Source organism: Meles meles, chromosome 4 (assembly GCF_922984935.1).
Source record: "Meles meles chromosome 4, mMelMel3.1 paternal haplotype, whole genome shotgun sequence".
Classification (NCBI taxonomy): Eukaryota; Metazoa; Chordata; class Mammalia; order Carnivora; family Mustelidae; genus Meles; species Meles meles.
Window position 1 is genome coordinate 38,177,370 of NC_060069.1, and position 17,639 is coordinate 38,195,008.

The 17,639-nt window shown below is 41.0% G+C and overlaps 2 protein-coding genes across 7 annotated transcripts in view; one reads left to right on the forward strand and one right to left on the reverse strand.

Moving 5' to 3' along the window:
• The window catches only part of ZNF445 (zinc finger protein 445), a 45,274-nt gene extending 40,493 nt beyond the window's left edge, over window positions 1–4,781 (reverse strand). Inside the window, exon 1 of one of the 6 annotated variants that reach the window (XM_046002966.1) lies at window positions 4,715–4,781. The gene's annotated coding sequence lies outside the window, so the exon portion shown is untranslated. Of the gene's footprint in view, window positions 1–2,710; window positions 2,830–4,406; window positions 4,509–4,714 lie in introns of those variants that run through there. The other 5 variants (XM_046002969.1, XM_046002968.1, XM_046002971.1 and 2 more) reach the window with 5 other exon arrangements.
• The window catches only part of LOC123940670 (zinc finger protein 852-like), a 38,839-nt gene continuing 22,527 nt past the window's right edge, over window positions 1,328–17,639 (forward strand). Inside the window, exons 1-2 of the mRNA XM_046003644.1 lie at window positions 1,328–1,535; window positions 4,458–5,123. Of these exons, the coding sequence (XP_045859600.1) occupies window positions 1,328–1,535; window positions 4,458–5,123 (874 nt within the window). The remainder of the gene's footprint in view (window positions 1,536–4,457; window positions 5,124–17,639) is intronic.

A 17,639-nucleotide genomic window follows, 5' to 3' on the forward strand; every position in this document is an offset into this window, starting at 1 on the left:
AATGACAGTACTCCCAAACTATATGAAGACTCACTACAAACCCTATTAAAATCCCATCTGGCTTCTTTACAGAAATTGAAAAACTAATCCTAACATATGGAAACTGAAGAGGCCTAGCATAGCCAACAAGATCTTGAAAAAGAATAAACTGGTTTCAAAACTTACTTCATAAAGCAGCAGTCATCAAGAAAGTGTGGTGCGGGTATAAGGGCAGACACAGAGATCAATTAAATAGAATTAAGAGTCCCAAAATAAACCCATCTATCTATGCTCAATTTATTTTTGACAAGGATGCCAAGACCACTTAAGGGGGAAAGAACAGTTTTTTCCACAAATGGTGCTGGGATAACACCCCAATTTAAGTTTACATAAATAGGAATGAAGTTGGACTCCTAAATAATGCAATATATAAAAATTAACTCAAAATTAACTGCAGACCTATCAAAGGACTGATAAATGGATACAGAAGAGATAGTATAAATATAATGGATTATTACTCAGCCATCAAAAAGAATGAAATCTTGCTATCTGCCAATGATGTGGATGGACCTAGAGGGTTTTATGCTAAGCAATGTAAGTCAGTCAGGGAAAGACAAATATCACATGAGAACACTCATATGTGGAATTTAAGAAACAATACAGATGAATATAAGGGAAAGGAAGGAAAAATAAAGACAAAATCAGAGAGGGAGGCAAACCGTAAGCATTCTTAACTATAGGACACAAACTGAGGGTTGCTTGAGGGGAGGTAGATGGAGGATAGTGTAAATGTGTGATGGGAGTTAAGGAAAGCTATTGATGTAATGTGCACTGGATGTTATATGCAACTGATGGATTATTAAATTCTACCCTTGAAAATAATAATAAACTAAATGTTAATTAAATTGATTTTAAGTAAATTAATTAAATGTAGATGTAAAGATACTAGCTAAAACTATAAAACTGTTATTGGAAAAGGTAAGTATAGATGAGAAAAGAGAGGGGGAGTAAGGGACCCTATTTCCACTGAACCCTGAATTGAGCTGAATATCAACAAGACTCTGAACACCCACGAAATAAGCCTGAAATAAGCCTGAGAAGTAAGATGAGACATCTGAATCTATACAAACAGAATATCTCCAGCGGTTGGCTTCCAGGAATGAAGTGGGGAACAGTTATTCTGTGGGGAGATATGCATCCACTAGGAAATATAAACGGCATGACCTATCTCAGGAAATGGAGACCCATAGCACAATAAGCACCCAAACTGAGCCTCCAAGCAGACCTTTTCTGAAGCAGCTGTTATAGAAATGTCTGAAGAGGTCAGTGAAGTATCTGGACAGCGGTGATGAGAAGACTGACAGACAGGAAACTGAGGGCAAGCGCCAGGAATTTGGCAAAGGATTCCGGGCCTTCAACCAAAGAAAGGGTTAGGCCAGCTTCTACCACCTTGAACACGGAGAAGAATCCAGGGCCTTTTGGACTCTGGATGAAAGACCCAGAGCACAGTAAGGACATAGGAGGCCAGTTAGCTGAACCTGCAAGGTTAAATTCAGGTATCCTAATGCCTCAGGGTTTCTCCATGTCCCAACTAGCTTTTGAGAACAGAAGAAGAACTTCACTCATCCCAAACCTAAGAGGAAACCCGAGCTGATCAGGCCTCTTCTCCCAGAGCTTCATACCTTAATCCTAGTCTCAATCCCACAACGAAAATGGCTTTGTAAGGCCGAGGGAAAATCCCAAACAATTGTCGGGGCATTTTCCAGGGGCATTCCTTTTTTCCTTCTTCTCTTTTCATTCTTTCTTTCCTTCTTCCTTCCCTCCCTTACTCCCTCCCTTTCATCCTTTTGCTTCTTCAACTCATACACAATGTGATTTTGTTTTCTCTTAAAATCCTCATTAAGCAGCCTCTTACTCTTGTGTTTTTCCTACCAGTGTAAGGGTACATATGCTTTATTTTATACACTGGTAAGGAAACAAGAAAAACTGCTTCCAGTACAGAACTGGAATGTTATGTTAAACAAATCCATCAATTAAGAAATGAACTCAAACCTAGCGTCCCAAACTTGGTTTCTCCATACCATTCTCCAGTAAACGGAACTAGGGCTCCCTGGAGAAGTGCTGGTCTTCAGGGCTGGGGAGGGAAAGATACAACTACAAGCATTCTGTGGTGCCAGAAAGTCAGGGAAAGACACCAAAATGGATGTGGGCACTTCAAGGGGAAACAGGAGCCAACTGCAAAGAGCTCCCAATGGCCAAGGCTAGAATAATTCAAGTAACAAAGTAATATCAGCACTGCATCAGAGCTCAAAGAATACATACCCAACATCACACACTGATATAACTAACTGAATAAATAAAACAAAGGGAAACAAGGCACAACTCTTCCTCAGAAAGTATTCCAATTAATAACTGCAGGGGGAATAACAGAAATCAAAGTCACCTTTAGACCATTACACTAATAAGATCCACCAGGAAGGCTAATTAGTAGGTGAAACTTAAGGAGAAGCAGGATATTGTTATGCAAGGTCTCAAAGTATCTTCCCCCAAATAATCGCTAGTTACAAAGGGAAAGGCAGTATCTTTACAGTGGTGACCCGCGGCAGACACCACTAGATCAAAATTAATATCAACAGTAATAAGACATACCGACACCATCCTAATCGAAGCAGGAGAAACTGTCTGACAAAACCAAAGTGAGGAGCATTCTAAAAATACCGGCACAACTTACTTCAAAAGCATCGAGGTCACGAAGAACAGGGAAAGATGGAGAGACCGTCACATACTAAAGGAAAACTTGGAGACATGACTACTAAACACAACAAGGGATTCTAGACTGGATCCTGGAACAGAAAAAGGTCACTAGTGAGAAGCTGATGACCTCTAAATATTAAAGTCAGCAGTTTAATTAACCGTACTGCGCCACTGTGAATTTCCCAAGTTTGAGGACTATTCTGTGGTTATGCAAAATGTTAACTTTAGGCAAACTGAGCAAAGACTATAAGGGAACTCTACAATTTCTGCAACCCCCTGTAAATCTACAATTACTCAAAAGAAAAAAGTGTTTTGAATTGAGGAAGTGTGTTACTGTTTTTCTCTGACTTACTATTTTCTTAGCTTAAAAATTAACTTGGCAATCAAAGATGCCAAATACTGTCTGTCATTCTTATCTCCAATTTAGAGCCATTCTTTTATTAACTTAACAATATCTATTGAGCACCTACTACGCCCTAGGCACTAAGGTCTCTGTGGCGAATGATACAAAATAATAATAATAATGATGATGATAGTAATAATAATACCGCCTTCCAGAGCTCACAGGAAGACAGCCAATGAAGTGTAGATATGTTAACAGGTATGTTAACAGTGTCCAGAGCAATGCAGTTTAATAAAACAAGAAAGAAGGCTAAAAGTTTTAAGATCTGGGAAGGAGAACATTCTGATCATTACGACCTACAGGAAGGATTACGGTTTTGAACCAAAACTTGTCTGCCTTTCTCCAGCAATGACATGACACGTAAGAGCACCCTTATTCAGCAGACTCTCGGAACACGCAGAGATACACACACGTGCCAACAGACGCCAAGTCCTCTGAAATTCATTCCTCAAATTACAACTAAAACCACTCGCTGACATTTCCCTTCAAATTTTCACTCTTGAACTACAAACAGTTTGAAACAGGATGGTGTTCTTTCCTGGCCACCAGTTTTAACCTAGAAGGAGACCATTCTCTGATTTCCGAGGCCTATGCCAGTCAGGGACAGTACAGCAGTTTTAAGTTAGAGCTGTACCTTCTGTTTAAGAACTCCCCTTTATTAAAATAAAATCTGTAAAAAACAAAACAAAACAAAACCTATATTACAAAAATAAAAACTTCCCTTTCGGACACTTCGTTTTTCATTCTGAAAAGAGACAACCGCCCTAATAAACAAGACTGCTATTTTTCTTCACAAACGTCACTTGTTGCGCTTTATGTAACACAGCTTAATGCAATGTGTGCTAAGGAAAATAAACTGCAAACATGTTTTCTATCCATCACAGTCAGAAATATGTCTTAGGGAGGCCACAATGCTGGCACCAATTCTGACCACCAAGTGAACAAATGCATCCCGCCGGGATTTTTAAGAGGCAAGAGTATGACTGTGCTTAATGCCACTGAACGATGCCACACTTTAAAATGGTTAAAACGGTCAATTTTATTGTAGCCCACGGTAAATAATACGCGTATCTTATCACAGCGTTACTGTATCACAAGGATACTAAAAGAAGTTGTTAAAAGCAATGGTGTGATCCAATTTCGCAATAAACAAACAAACATATATTTACGTATACGCGTCTGCGTAATTAGGAGCAAATTCAAACTGTCAGGGAGCGTCCAGACGAAACTACTTGCGGACTGCGGTTACTCTCACTTTTCTGGCACTCACCCGCGCCACCTAATTGTCCATAATGAGTAGCTTTGTTCGCGTAATTGGGAGAAAGGCTCGAGCGCAGAAGCCATTACTCCCCACCCTCTGCCCCGGGCTGCAAAGCGCTTCCAGATACGCGCCTCCCCGATGCGGGCACCGGCTTCCCGGCTCAAACACCCGCCCGGGGCGCAGCCTCCAGGCCCGGCCTCAGCCGGCTCCCGCCCCCTTACTCTCAGACCGGGAGGGGCCAAACACCCCCGCCGCCCTCCCGAACCCTGCGCCAGCCAGCTGGCCCCGACGCCCCAGCGCCCCGCCCGGCCGCTCACCGACTCCCCAGGCCCCCGCCAGCTCGTCCTGCGACCACACCACCCGGCCACCGCCTGTCGCCCCGCGCCGGTCTCTCCGTCAGCCCCGGGCGCGCACGCGCGCTGCCGCCCGGGTCCTCGGCAGCCTCTCTAGGAAGCCGGGAGGGCCAGCGTCTCGGCTTCTCCCTGGCGCCGGTGCCATACCCGCCAGCCTGTGAGCTCCTGGCTGGTCCCCAACACTCCCCACCAACCCCGCGCCCCGGGCGCCTGCTCTCCACTCCTCGATCCAATGCCCGCTCAGGCTCCAGAGCTCCACGGGCCTCGCCCGATTTGACCACATCCCTTGCGAGTGTGTGCCTCGCTGCCCTCCAGGCCTTCTCCTCTCCACCCCCGCGCCCCCCAAGAATAGGATCCAAAGCTAGGGGTCAAAGTAGGGAGCACTAAGTTCTAGCTGACTGGTTCTGGCCAAAGGGAGAGTTGTCAAGGGGGCCACTCATTGTATCTAGGGGTACTTGCTGATTTCCGACCACAGGGGCACAAAAACTGTACCTTCCCACGGCTTGCAGGGGTTTTCTTCTGAACAAAATTCAACTGAGCACATTTTAAAGATCTTATTGGCTTTTATTCAGGAGTTCACCAATTGGGCAGCATCCAGTCTAGCAGACAGAAAGAAAGGAGCTAGAAGCACTGTACAAGGCTAGACTTGTATAGTAGACTGGTTATTGCAGTGTGACTTTCCTTATGTTATATTCTGAGCGGCGACTTATGCGGATGGACACCATATTCAGCAGGCCAAACTGAGGAGTGTTTATTAAAAAGCCCGCGGCTGCGAGGGGGCTCATGTACTCCAAAATCTCACAGCCCCGAAGGAGCTGAGGGGTAGGCTTATAAAGTCATAAACCACATCCTGTTGCCAGTTTCTAAGAACTGCCAAGCACAGTATAGAAGCAAAAAAGCTGGGTTAAGCAGATATCTAGGGAATTCCATTTCCTGGAATTGTTGTATCTGGAATACTTTGCGTCTTTTTCTGTCAAGGTTGCGATAACACGGGCGCAATAACATGACTGTGTTAGGATATGGCCGCTTTTTTACAAAAATGGCGTGACATGCTAAGGCCGTCTCCTAGGTGTCTCACTACTAGGGGATGCCAGGGTTTTATCGGGTAGATTACCTAACTCATGATAATCAGGAAGATCTTGATTGACTTGTACAGTCAATCAAAGGCCCAAAATGGAGTTTCTTATGCTAGGAACACACACACACGCGCGCACACACACACGCAAACACAACGTCAGGAGTGAGCCTATGAGGAAGGAAAAAGGAGACAAGTCTTTATTTAGGTTTGCAAACCAGGAAGGGCAACCCAACTCAATTGGTGTGCCCAACTGAAGAGGACCGGGGGAGGTGGTATTTTTAAAGCTTAAAACCATACTGGAGGAAAAAATTCAGTTGGTATGGGTAGCTTGGTGATTGGTTGACCTTTTTAGCTCAGTATTGTGAGAGGGGGAACTTTTCAGGTGTGTACACCTCAAGATGCTTATCACCATGCCAAGAAACGTCTGCTCTTCTAAGAACTCCACAAAACAGTGGCTGTTGCAAGATGGAGTCAGAAGGGTCAACCCTTCCCTGGTCCCCTTTCTTCTAACACCTCATGTCACCACACTGGAACTGTCCATAGTTTCGGCTTTCCCAGAAATGGGAAATTTAAGGAATTTAAGATTCCTTAAACCAGTCAATCAGGATTTTCCTGATCAGCATTAATTAGGTAATGTGCCTGATAAAAACCCCTACCATCCCCTATAAAAAAGTAGCCTTGTAATAACCAACCTACCTTTTTGTCTAGTGTAACATCCTTGTTTTTGCTCCCTTCCGTCTATAAAATGTATTGTCTTGTATAACTCTCTGAAGCCTCTTTCTCTCTGCTAGACTGGGTGCTGCCTGATTAATGATTCACTGAATAAAGTCAGTAAGATATTCAAAATTTGAATTTTGTTCTTTAACAGACTGGTTTCGGAATCCATGTCTGGGAGACTAAAATGTAAGTAAGTCACCAAAACTGTAAGTCAATTAAGTCTCATTTTGATGATGTGGGGCATAGCTAAGCAACTCCCTTTTGGTGTTCTTGTCTTGTCTTTAACAGTTACCCCGTTTAAATCAGACTCTCAGCCTCATTGAGAGACATGAACCAAAATTTAAGGCATTAGCGCTACTCCCAGCTACTGTTCTAGAATTCTCACAGTTTTTGCTGGATATCTGTGTGGTAATCATAGGCCACGATGCCAGGTTCACATTCTTTAAACTGGTTATTCTCTTTGTAACTTCTCCGACATGATAATATTAGGGAGATTATCCCCTTGGTGGTTAGTGGATGCAAGCATGCATTTAAAGCTTTTGCGTGAACGGAGTGCACCAGGGGGACTGCTATGATTACTATAGGTAGAATGACTGCCAATGTCTTGAGTACACTTTGGAGTCGTCATGGTCCTCAGGACCAAACCAATCGGGGTCAAATAAACCAGAGAAAGGGGGCACTTTCTTTCTTTCTTTCCTGTTTTTTGTTTTTAAAAATTATTTATTTATTTATTTATTTATTTATTTATTTATTTATATTATTAATATATAATGCATTATTAGCCCCGGGGGTACAGGTCTGTGAATCGCCAGATTTACACACGTCACAGCACTCACCATAACACATACCTTCTCCAATGTCCATAACCCCACCATCCTCTCCCTCCCCCCAGCAACCCTCAGTTTGTTTTGTGACATTAAGAGTCACTGAGCCTGGGTGGCTCAGTGGGTTAAGCCGCTGCCTTCGGCTCAGGTCATGATCTCAGGATCCTGGGATCGAGTCCCACATCGGGCTCTCTGCTCAGCGGAGAGCCTGCTTCCCTTCCTCTCTCTCTCTGCCTGCCTCTCTTGTGATTTCTCTCTGTCAAATGAATAAATAAAATCTTTAAAAAAAAAAAAAAAGAGTCTCTTATGGTTTGTCTCCCTCCCGATCCCATCTTCTTTCATTTATTCTTTTCCTACCCCCCAAACCCCCCACATTGCATCTCCACTTCCTCATGTCAGGGAGATCATATGATAGTTGTCTTTCTCCGATTGACTTATTTCGCTAAGCATAATACCCTCTAGTTCCATCCACGTCGTCGCAAATGGCAAGATTTCATTTCTTTTGATGGCTGCATAGTATTCCATTGTATATCTACACCACATCTTTATCCATTCATCTGTTGATGGACATCTAGGTTCTTTCCATAGTTTGGCTATTGCGGACATTGCTGCTATACACATTCGGGTGCACATTCCCCTTCGGATCACTACATATCTATCTTTAGGGTAAATACCCAGTAGTGCGATTGCTGGCTCGTAGGGTAACTCCATTTTCAACTTTTTGAGGAACCTCCATGCTGTTTTCCAGAGTGGCTGCAGCAGCTTGCCTTCCCACCAGCAGTGTAGGAGGGTTCTTCCCCTTTCTCCGCATCCTCGCCAGCATCTGTCATTTCCTGACTTGTTAATTTTAGCCATTCTGACTGGTGTGAGGTGGTATCTCACTGTGGTTTTGATTTGTATTTCCCTGATGCCGAGTGATGTGGAGCACTGTTTCATGTGCCTATTGGCCATCTGGATGTCTTCTTTGCAGAAATGTCTGTTCATGTCCTCTGCCCATTTCTTGATTGGATTATTTGTTCTTTGGTTGTTGAGTTTGATAAGTTCTTTATAGATTTTGGATACGAGCCCTTTATCTGATATGTCGTTTGCAAATATCTTCTCCCATTCTGTCAGTTGCCTTTTGGTTTTGTTAACTGTTTCCTTTGCTGTGCAAAAGCTTTTTTTTTTTTTAATTAATTTATTTATTTTTATTTGCTTATTTACAGCATAACAGTGTTCATTGTTTTGGCATCACACCCAGTGCTCCATGCAGTACGTGCCCTCCCTATTACCCACCACCTGGTTCCTCAACCTCCCACCCCACCCCACCCCCTCCTGCCGCCCCTTCATAACCCTCTGGTTGTTTTTCAGAGTCCATAGTCTCTCATGGTTCATCTCCCCTTCCAGTTTCCCTCAACTCCCTCTCCTCTCCATCTCCCCATGTCCTCCATGTTATTTGTTATGCTCCACAAATAAGTGAGACCATATGATACTTGACTCTCTCTGCTTGACTTATTTCGCTCAGCATAATTTCTTCCAGTCCTGTTCATGTTGCTACAAAAGTTGGGTATTCGTCCTTTCTGATGGAGGCATAATACTCCATTGTGTATATGGACCACATCTTCCTTATCCATTCATCCATTGAAGGGCATCTTGGTTCTTTCCACAGTTTGGCGACCGTAGCCATTGCTGCAATAAACATTGGGGTACAGATGGCCCTTCTTTTCACTACATCTGTATCTTTGGGGTAAATACCCAGCAGTGCAATTGCAGGGTCATAGGGCAGCTCTATTTTTAATTTCTTCAGGAATCTCCACACTGTTCTCCAAAGTGGCTGCACTAACTTGCATTCCCACCAACAGTGTAAGAGGGTTCCCCTTTCTCCACATCCTCTCCAGCACACGTTGTTTCCTGTCTTGCTAATTTTGGCCATTCTAACTGGTGTTAGGTGGTATCTCAATGTTGTTTTAATTTGAATCTCCCTGATGGCTAGTGATGATGAACATTTTTTCATGGGTCTGATAGCCATTTGTATGTCTTCGTTGGAGAAGTGTCTGTTCATATCTTCTGCCCATTTTTTGATATGATTATCTGTTTTGTGTGTGTTGAGTTTGAGAAGTTCTTTGTAGATCCTGGATATCAACCTTTTGTCTGTACTGTCATTTACAAATATCTTCTCCCATTCCGTGGGTTGCCTCTTTGTTTTGTTGACTGTTTCCTTTGCTGTGCAGAAGCTTTTGATCTTGATAAAGTCGCAATAGTTCATTTTTGCTCTTGCTTCCCTTGTCCTTGGCGATGTTCCTAGGAAGAAGTTTTGCTATGGCTGAGGTCAAAGAGGTTGCTGCCTGTGTTCTCCTCAAGTATTTTGATGGATCCCTGTCTCACATTGATGTTCTTCATCCATTTTGAGTCTATTTTTGTGTGTGGTGTAAGGAAATGGTCCAGTTTCATTTTTCTACATGTGGCTATCCAATTTTCCCAACACCATTTGTTGAAGAGACTGTCTTTTTCCCATCAGACATTCTTTCCTGCTTTGTTGAAGATTAGTTTGACCATAGAGTTGAGAGTCTGTTTCTGGGCTCTCTCTTCTGTTCCATTGATCTATGTGTCTGTTTTTGTGCCAGTACCATACTGTCTTGATGATGACAGCTTTGTAATAGAGCTCGAAGTCTGGAATCGTGATGCCACCAACTTTGGCTTTCTTTCTCAATATTCCTCTGGCTATTTGAGGTCTTTTCTGGTTCCATATAAGTTTTAGGATTATTTGTTCCATTTCTTTGAAAAAAATGGTTGGTATTTTGATAGGGATTGCATTAAATGTGTAGATTGCTTTAGGTAGCATAGACATTTTCACAATATTTGTTCTTCCAGTCCATGAACATGGAACATTTTCCCATTTCTTTGTGTCTTCCTCAATTCCTTTCATAAGTACTTTATAGTTTTCTGAGTATAGATTCTTTGCCTCTTTGGTTAGGATTACTCGAGGTATATTATGGTTTTGTGTGCAATTGTAAATGGGATTGATGGAGTATCTATTTTAATTGGCATGTAGAAACTTCCAAACAGCTTCAGGATGCAAAAATACCTTCACTGCAAAAGGCTAATGAAAAATTAAAGGTACAAGATGTACCTGAAATCAAAAACTGTAAGACTGAGGTGCCTTGCACCTAAGCACTCACAATCTACCTGAATTGCTATTCCACTTTGAAGAGACTACTGAACACTTTCTTTTAAAATAAGATCACCAAGACTACTAGTCATCCTTTTCAGGTATCTTCCCTCCTTGGTCAAAGACTGAACTAAAGGCCATAATGAATTTCCTAAACCCAGACAGGATCTCCAAAACTTTTCTGAAGAATTTAGAGTCCTCTTTAGGGCCTATGATCCTGGGCCCAGCTTGTGCACATAGTGAAGCCCAAAAATGGAGGCAGGAAGCAGAATGTCATTACCCCAAAATGATACTCAAGATTCTCAATCTACAATGTAATTATGGACCAGAAAAAGCTTGCAAAATAGAAGCAGATAACTTAAAAGCTATTCTTAGAATCTTCCCTTCCCTACTCAAACCTGCAAGCAAAAGGAAGTTGAATCTGAGGCAGACTTTGAAGCTGGCTCAAAACTTCCTATAGCATTCTGGTTTCTGTGTAATAGATGATGCTACCCAACCTGCTCTAACTGCCTTTTGTTGGTAAAAGTATTACCTCCTGAGATTAGTAGATTAGTTACAAGGCAGAAAATAGGATGGGAAGTCATAAGTCTGACTGAACCATAGCCGAGCACTTTGAAAGGATCTTGGAAGAAGCTGTAAACAAAAGTCTGCCAAGTAGTGCCCTTACAGTTGTAATAGCTTTAAGGCCAGAAACCTAACCCAATTCCTGGGTCACCCTCATTGTCTTCTTTTAGGGGTCCTTCATCAAAACACCCAGACATGGTGTCTCATTTATGATCAATTGGGACACTGGGAAAAAAATTGTCCCCAAAGTTTATGTGAAAATCCTTCAAAACCAACTCAAGTGCTCCCATATCTATCCTCAAAGAAGGGCACCTCTATGGGCCTCACCCAAGGGTGACAGGACTGAGGAATTCTCAGAATCTGGAGATTCTAAGGGATTCTCTTAGGTATTCTGCAATAAACTTCTGCTAGTTATTTTCATAAACAGCCAAGGGGAAACTAAAATAAAAAGCAACAGTAAACCTTGCCAAATTCTGGTAGATACCAGAGCTACATTCTACTTGGAACCCTAACTTTCATAGGGCAGCAAATCCCTCTGAGGAAAAGAAATCTCCATAGTGGAGTGTCTAATTAAATTCAGGTAGAGTTTTTTTTTTCTTTTTTGAGATTTTGGGGTTTTTTATTTTTTATTTAAACTCAATTAATTAACATGCTGTGTATCATTAGTTTCAGAGGTAGAGTTCAGTGATTCATCAGTTGCAAATAACACCCAGTGCTCATTCATCAAGTCTCTCCCCAATGCCCATCACCCAGTTACCATCCACCCACCCACCTCCCTTTCAGCAACCCTCAATTTGTTTCTTATAGTTAAGAGTCTCTTATGGTTTGTCTCTTCTGATTTTTTCTTATTTTATTTTTCCCTTCTTTCCCCTACGATCCTCTGTTTTGTTTCTTAAATTCCACATATGAATGAAATCATATGGTATTTGTCTTTCTCTGATTGACTTATTTTGCTTACCCTAATATCTTCTAGTTCCAACCATGTCATTGCAAATCATAAGATTTCTTTTTTCTATTTTTTTAATTTTTTAAAAGATTTTATTTATTTATTTGACAGAGAGATCACAAGTAGGCAGAGAGGCAGGCAGAGAGAGAGAGGGAAGCAGGCTTCCTGCTAAGCAGAGAACCCGATGCAGGACTCGATCCCAGGACCCTGGGATTATGACCTGAGCTGAAGGCAGAGGCTTTAACCCACTGAGCCACCCAGGCACCCCATGAACCATGTCTTTTTTACCCATTCATCTGTTGAAGGGCATCTTGGCTCTTTCCACAGTTTGGCTATTGTGGACATTCCTACTATGAACATTGGGTTGCATAACCTTCTTTTCACTACATTTGTATCTTTGGACCCAGTAGTGCAATTGCTCGGTTGTAGGGTAGCTCTATTTTTATTTTTTTGTGGACCCTCCACACTATTCTCTAAAATGGCTGCACCAATTTACATTCCCAGTGCAACAGTGTAACATTCAACAGTATAAAATGGTTCCTCTTGCAACCCATGGAATGGAAGAAGATATTCGCAAATGAGAGTACACACAAAAGGCTGATATCCAAGATCTATAAAGAATTTCTCAAACTCAACACACACAAAACAGATAAACATGTCAAAAAATGGGCAAAAGACATGAACAGACACTTCTCCAATGAAGACATATAAATACTATCAGACACATGAAAAAATGTTCATCATCACTAACCATCAGGGAGATTCAAATCAAAACCACATTGAGATACCACCTTACACCAGTTAGAATGACCAAAATTAACAAGACAGTAAATAACATGTGTTGGAGAGGATGTGGAGAAAGGGGAACCCTCTTACATTGTTGGTAGGAATGCAAGTTGGTGTAGCCACTTTGGAAAACAGTGTGGAGATTCCTTAAGAAATTAAAAAGAGTGTAATTGCACTACTGGGTATTTACCCCAAAGATACAGATGTAGTGAAAAGAAGGGCCATCTGTACCCCCAATGTTCATAGCAGCAATGGCCACAGTTGCCAAACTCTGGAAAGAACCAAGATGCCCTTCAACAGATGAATGGATAAGGAAGATGTGGTCCATATTCGTCAGAAAGGATGAATACCCAACTTTTGTTACAACATGGTTGGGACTGGAAGAGATTATGCTGAGTGAAATAAGTCAAGCAGAGAAAGTCAATTATCACAGGGTTTCACTTATTTGTGGAGCATAAGAAATAACACGGAGGACCTGGGGAGATGGAGAGAAGGGAGTTGGGGGAAACTGGAGGGGGAGATGAAGCATGAGAGACTATGGACTCTGACAATCTGAGGGTTTTGAAGGGGCAGGGGGTGGGAGGTTGGGTGATCTGTTGGTGGGCTTATGGAGGGCACGTATTGCATGGAACACTGGGTGTGGTACATAAACAATGAATTCTGGTACACTGAAAAGAAATTTTTAAAAATATATGAATAAATAAAAATATATTTTAAAAAGGGGGGGTTCCTCTTTTTCCACAACTTCTCCAACGTTTGTTGTTTCTTGCCTTGCCAATTTTTGCCATTCTAACAGGTATAAGTTCGTATCTCAATGTGGGTTTGATTTGAATTTCCCTGATGGCAATGATGATGAATATTTTTTCCTGTGTCCATTAGCCATTTGTATATCTTCTTTGGGAGAATAAATAACTAGTAGTGCAATTGCTGGGCCATTGGGTCACTCTATTTTTAACTGCTTCAGGATCCTCCATACTGTTTTCCGGAGTGGGTATACTAGTTTGCATCCCCATTAGCAGTGTGAGAGGGTTCCCCTTTATTCACACCCTTGCCAACATCTGTTGTTTCCTGCGTTGTTAATTTAAGCCATTCTGACTAGTGTGGGATGGTATCTCATTGTGGTTTTGATTTGTATTTCCTTGATGCCAGGTGATGTTGAACACCTTTTCATGTGCCTGTTAGCCATTTTTACGTCTTCTTTGGAGGAGTGTCTGCTCATATCTTCTGTCTATTTTTTGACTAGATTATTTGGTTTTTGGGTGTTGAGTTTGACAAGTTCTTTATGGACTTTGGATACTAGCCCTTTATCTGAAAATCCTCAGGGAAAGAACTTACAAAGGAACAATTAGAATGTAAGTATTATCTGATATGTCGTTTGCAAATATCTTCTCCCATTCTGTCAGTTGTCTTTTGGTTTTGTTAACTGTTTCCTTTGCTGTGCAAAAGCTTTTGATCTTGATGAAATCCCAATAGTTCATTTTTGCCCTTGCTTCCCTTGCCTTTGCCGTTGTTCCTAGGAAGATGTTGCTACGGCTGAGGTCGAAGAGGTTGCTGCCTGCATTCTCCTTTCATCCATTTTGAGTTTATCTTCGTGTATGGGGTAAAATAATGGTCAAGTTTCATTCTTCTGTAGATAGCTGTCCAATTTTCCCAGCACCATTTATTGAAGAGACTGTCTTTTTTCCACTGGATATTTTTTCCTGCTTTGTCAAAGGTTATTTGTCAAAGATTATTATTATTTGACAAAGAGTTGTAGGTCCATATCTGGTCTCTCTACTCTGTTTCACTGGTCTACGTGTCTGTTTTTATGCCAGTACCATGCTGTCTTGGTAATCACAGCTTTGTAATATAGTTTGAAATCAGGCAATGTGATGCCGCTAGTTTTGTTTTTCTTTTTCAACATTTCCTTAGCAATTTGGGGTCTCTTCTTGTTCTATACAAATTTAGGATTGTTTGTTCCAGCACTTTGAAAAATGCCAGTGGCATTGGGTGTGATGCATAAGCAATGAATCTTGGAACACTGAAAAAATGAAATAAAGTTTAAACATCCAAAATAATAAATAAATAAATAAATAAATAAATAAATAAGTAAGTAAATAAATGAAAATGCATTTCCCTGAACCCCATCCTTGGGAAGATAAACACGAGCAAGCCATTATAAGATTTAAAAATAAGCACTACAAGAACTGCCTATCCTAGAACTACCTAAGTCTTCAAAGTCTTTCACCTTACTCTGCAGGAGAGAGAAATCAAGCTGTGGGAATGCTCACACAAGAAGATGCTAATAAGAATAGATCTTATACCTAGTATAGCGTACAGTTTGATTCAGTTATTCATGCCTATCCCAACTGTCTTAAGGTTTTACTGCAGCTGCAAAGTTAGTAAACATTTCAGTGGATTTAACCCTAGGGGGTGACATTTATTTGCAAACTCCACATGCTGTCCTAAGTCTTAATTCTCAATTGACACATCATTTCTTTGCAAGTAGACCAACCTCCTATAAGAGAGATCATTCTGCATTCACTGCTAAACTGCATCTTAAATGTTGTAACATTCTTAATCCTGCCCTTGCCTGATGAAAGCAAACCCCATGACTGAGAGGTAATAATGTGCCATTTAATTATACCATGTCTGGATTCGTGACACACTCTTTTGACTAATTCTGATCTAATTTTATTTGTTGATTGGTTATCCTGTGAAAATGAAAAAGGGAATTTCTAAACTTGCTATTCTGTTACTATGCAATATATACTACCCCAGAGGGGAAACTTACCACAAGCTAAATCAGCCCAATAAGCAGAGCTTTATGCTCTTACCAGAGCATGTCAGTCATCATAAAAACACATTATTAATATTTATAGTGACAGCTCTTATGCCTTTGGGGTCATCCATGATTTTTGGATGTTACAAAGAGTTTTTTCATATCCACTGGGACTCCAGTGAAAAATGAAGGAGCAGTAAGTAAATGATTCCTTGTTGTTATTCTCTTACATTCTAAAATTGCTGGCTGTCATCATAATTGAGGTTTACATCAAGAGGACTGAAAATAAGTATCAGGGAAATGTCCCAAATGACTTTCATGCAACAGCAACAGAAACTATGAAGTTTTTGGCACACGTGTATGAAGTCCATTCTTGCTTCTAGGGAAAAAAAAAGATGACCCTTTTTAAAAATTTATTTTTATTTTTTAAAATATCTTATGTATTTATTTGTCAGAGACATAGAGAGAGAGAGAAAGAGAGAGAGCGAGAGAGCTCACAAGCAGGGGATGGTACAGGCAGAGGGAGAAGCAGGCTCCCCGCTGAGCAAGAAGTCCATCACAGGGCATGACGCCAGGACTCAGGGATCATGACCTAACCCAAAGGCAGATACTTAACAGACTGAGATACTCAGGCATCCCAAAATAACCCTTTGTTGACAGACTTAGCCTTTGGTCATCTTGAGGGTCTTGTGACATGGCAACAATCTGTTCCTGAATCAGAGAAATCACAATGGGCAAACAATGTAGATTCAATGAATAGTTAGGGTCCTGGGAGACCCAAGATGGCTACTTGGTTCTTCCTGGTGTAAGAGAGGGAGAATTTTTCCTTTACTCTCAAGGTCTTCCAGCTGGATTAAGAATTAAATTTACATGAGAAAGTTTAACAGGAGAAAAAAACACAAAGATTTATTATATGTGCATAGAAGTCCACTAATGAAATTGAGACCTAAAGAAATGACCAAGGCAAGAAGTTTTTATACATTTTAGACAAAAAGATGATAAATTTGTGAGTAATATATATGATGAGGAAAATGGGTATTTGGAAGCTTTAATTACTAAGTAATTCTAAGCAGAATTTGGGCCGAGGTAGTAGATTAGTGAAAAAGTAACAAGGCTTATTTTTTACAGCTTTCTCAACTCTGAAGTTGTTTCCTTTGGCGATAAGGGTGTCTTTCTTACTTCTTAGTATAGGGAGGCTATTTTTCACATGGAGATTTGTTTCCTGCTTTCAAGAGGACAGAGAAGGTCTGTGTGCCCTTGAACTGATTGTTTCCTAAGTAACCTTTTTTGAAAGTAATCAAATACATCAAAGTGGCACATTTGGGGAGCCTACCTTTTGGCCCCTAGACTGACTCCCTGGCAAACTCCATCTTCTTGTTCTAACATTCATTCAACCACCATGGTACAGCTAAGATGACTCAAATTACAAATAAATATTGGTGGAGAGACTGCTAAAAATTTGCAAAAACTGTTTATCACCAAAGTCTGACCTGTCAGGTTCATAACCTGGAAAAAAAATTGTTTCTGAGTCTTCAAGACCATTTAAGCACTTCGACTTCATTTGAATGCTACCCAGGATGGGTTATCAATATATTCTTGCTATGTATATATATTTTCTGGATGGATTAAGGTCTTTCTTTGCCAAGAGGCTGACACTCTCACAATGGCAAAGAAACTATTAGGAAATATATTTTCTACTTGGAATTCACATGCCACAATATCTAGTGACTGAGGTATACACTTCACTGTGTGGGTTTGGCTTTAAATAAAACTGCAAGTTTCTTGGAACTGTCACTATTTCTATCACCCTCAATCATCAGGCAAGGTTGAAGAACTAATGGAATCCTCAAACTCAAAAGCTTTAAACCCATGGAAGCTACTGGACTCCCTTGACCTAAGGTATTGCCTTTGGTGTTACTGACTATTTGCAGTACCCTCTTTGTGAGATTGTCACTAGTAGACCAATATCATTTGGTATATAACCTTCTATTTCTCCCTTGTTTGTACTATAAGTCTTTAGTGTCTTAAGCTAAAACCTATTAGCAGTAGGTTAAAGAATGTCTTC